General features: G+C 38.4%; 1 protein-coding gene across 1 annotated transcript; it reads left to right on the forward strand.

Annotated features, from left to right (window-relative positions):
• Window positions 1-1,064: 1,064 nt before the first annotated feature.
• Window positions 1,065-2,863, forward strand: LOC125504550 (transmembrane protein 115-like). Its single transcript, XM_048666745.1, has 3 exons — window positions 1,065-1,825; window positions 1,883-2,056; window positions 2,111-2,863. The coding sequence occupies exons 1-3, from the start codon at window positions 1,122-1,124 to the stop codon at window positions 2,352-2,354; spliced, it is 1,122 nt and encodes a 373-aa protein (XP_048522702.1). The 5' UTR covers window positions 1,065-1,121; the 3' UTR covers window positions 2,355-2,863.

Below are 2,863 nucleotides of genomic sequence, written 5' to 3' on the forward strand. Positions count from 1 at the left end.
TAGGTTTAAGTATTTATTTACGTTTTAGGCCGCTGATACCATTTGTAATATAATTATTATCAACAAGGTTCCTTCGGGAGTCCAAATAAAAAGCAATATTCGATTATACATATAAAAATCTAATCTTATCTTTAAGTTTATAAATTTTATTTTACATTTGAATATATTTTTCATATCATTTTATTATAAAGTTAGCTACTTATATTGTGTTTTAATGGCAGCGTGACTAGAGCCACAAATCAGGAAGCTGAGGTTCTCGTCTTAACCAAATTAGGCGCAAATCTGACCAAAGGTGCCTTGTTTAGAAAATGTTTAGTAGTTCCTTTTGGTGACTCTAATTCAACGCAGTGCCAAAACAGCGCAGTTTTAAGAGACGATCTTTATCTGCGCACATATCAGTATCCAGAGCACTATAAAACTCTTTTATTTCTCCGCACAATTTTTTTAGCTTCACCAGAAGGAAGTATTATCTACCTGTTTAAGTATAATTACGTACTAGATTAGGTCCTATTGTCGACATATTTGGTAACATTCCCAAACGCTCAGTTGCATAGCTAACTTGAATAAATAAAATGTTCGATTTCAGTTAATTTCGTTTTTCTACTTCCTATTTATAGGCATTCGAAAAGTGTGAATTATTAAGATTTATTCATTGTGGCACCCAATATTCGCACGAGTCCACACAATAATTGACTAGCTAATACACAGTGCAAAAAAAGAGGTTAAACGTTGAAAATCCCTGGAAATTTTTACAATTTTTGAAAATTTACGGGGTGTTTTAAAAATATTTAGAACATAATTTTGTTGACAACGGACAATTTTTCGAATATACAAAATTTAAACAAATTATGTTATTGCTCAGGGCATTAAATGAGTGCGATTATTCTCACTAAAAACTGATATATTTGCAAAAAACTAACTCGTGAATTAGGCAACAATCCGCATCTAAAAACGAGAACACCATATATTTGTGTCCTTGTCTGGTCCATGTAACAAGCAAAGAATCCGCCTTATCGCTAAAAATCAAGGGCAAAACCGACAACTATGGCGCTGCGCCATTTAGTGAAGAAGAAAATAGACAGTGAGTGAACTCTGCAACCTAACCTAAATGATTTGTGGTGATGGCTATGTTTAGAGCTCTGGGTAGAAATTTGCCCTATTTAAAGCAGCAATTCGGAGCTTTACTAGGGAATACCAGCACGTCAGTGCAGTTTATCTGCGGAGTGGTTCTAGTTAGCTACGGGCTTTCCTACTGGGACGATGCCGTGGAAGTCATTTCAATTACCCCCGGATATATTATGCCTCCGACGAGGATCTGGTCCCTATTCACGTTCTGTTTCATGGAAATTCACTTCTGGGAAGTCCTGGTCGATGTTATAACCGTCGGACTGTGTGGAAAACTGATCGAGCCTCTCTGGGGCCCATTGGAGATGATGACCTTTTTTGCTCTCACTAACTTCGGAGTGGGCATTCTCACTACTACTTTCTACTTTGTTTTATACTACTGTTTCAATGATACGAGATATCTGTACAGTGTGTACATACATGGCTTGGCTGGATACATTGCTGGAGTGTCAGTGGCAGTGAAGCAAATAATGCCAGACTTGGTCATCATGAAGACTCCTCTGGGCAAATTGAGCAACAGGAATATACCACTCACCGTATTCTTCTTATCTGTGATCTTGAAACTTGTTGGACTAGTCGACGGTACTTATCCAACAATGTATTTTTGGGGCATGATCGTTAGCTGGGTGTATTTGAGGTTTTATCAGAAGCACAGCAGTGGTTCTAGAGGCGACATGGCTGACTATTTTACTTTTGCAAGGTAACAGGCATTTCCATTTTAAATGGAGGAAACAATGATTTTTTAAATTAATTGCAGTTTTTTCCCTAACGTAATTCAACCCCCGATAGCTGTGGTAAGTAACAGCATATACAATGCTCTTGTTAGGGTGGGCGTTTGCAAGAAAAGCATCCGGAAATTCGATATGGCCAACCCTTCAGGAGTCACCATATCTGTTCCTAATGTGGATCAGCATGACATGGAGCGCAGAAGGTAAAGCAGTTTCTTAATCCTGGAAGAATTTAACTCAAAATTCTGATTTTCCAGGCAAATTGCACTGAAAGCACTCAGCGAACGATTGTCCAAGTCGTACAGCGACCGGCAGCCATTATTGCCGTTGACTTCACCCTCAAGTGGAATGACAAAAGTGTCTTTGCCCCCGACAGTCATGCAAAGCACCGCAGCAGCTTCCCTAACATCACAAGTCCATCACCATCAGCAACAACAAAGCACGTCCGCATCAATTCCCTCGACATCAAGCTCAAGCATACCGAACCCGCCAGGTACTTAGTTGATAAGACTTGATGCGGTCATTTTCCAAATAAGCTAAATTTCTTATTTTCAATTAAAGCCCAAGTCTAAATAGCTGTAAGCCAAGGCAACGATGGCCCCAACTGTGTTAACTAATTAAGTTCTCTAAGGGAATGCATCGTACTCAGCCAAAGATTAGCTCTAATGGCAAGAAAGTGCGGACTTGAAACTAACAGTTATTTTCGCTAAACCCGATTCTAAGGGGTGATCTTTCATCATTTTACCTCTATAACGGCCCTTATAGACAAATGTTCAATAGGTTTAAAAAAAGGAATAAGGAATTGTAATTAGGCGCAAGTTTCGGGCCCCGTCCTGCTTGGAGCACACTTACCTAAATTATCCAAAATAAATCGAAGCCCTTGCATGAAAACGTGGGCAGTATCATTTGGCTCAGTTCGTTTAATCTTGTAGATAATTATGTAAGATTCAGAGAACGTAAGATAAAAATACTATATGATTGTTAACTTTATTTTTTAATATATTAATTAA

Source organism: Dendroctonus ponderosae, unplaced genomic scaffold (genome assembly GCF_020466585.1).
Source record: "Dendroctonus ponderosae isolate FM_Combo_2020 unplaced genomic scaffold, Dpon_F_20191213v2 Dpon_F_20191213_5, whole genome shotgun sequence".
Taxonomy (NCBI): Eukaryota; Metazoa; Arthropoda; class Insecta; order Coleoptera; family Curculionidae; genus Dendroctonus; species Dendroctonus ponderosae.

Coding starts and splice junctions, on each gene's coding strand:
- LOC125504550 (XM_048666745.1), top strand. CDS start 1,122: ATGGCTATGTTTAGAGCTCTGGGTAGAAATTTGCCCTATTTAAAGCAG. Junction 1,826..1,882: donor GACTATTTTACTTTTGCAAG/GTAACAGGCATT, acceptor AATTAATTGCAG/TTTTTTCCCTAACGTAATTC. Junction 2,057..2,110: donor CATGACATGGAGCGCAGAAG/GTAAAGCAGTTT, acceptor CTGATTTTCCAG/GCAAATTGCACTGAAAGCAC.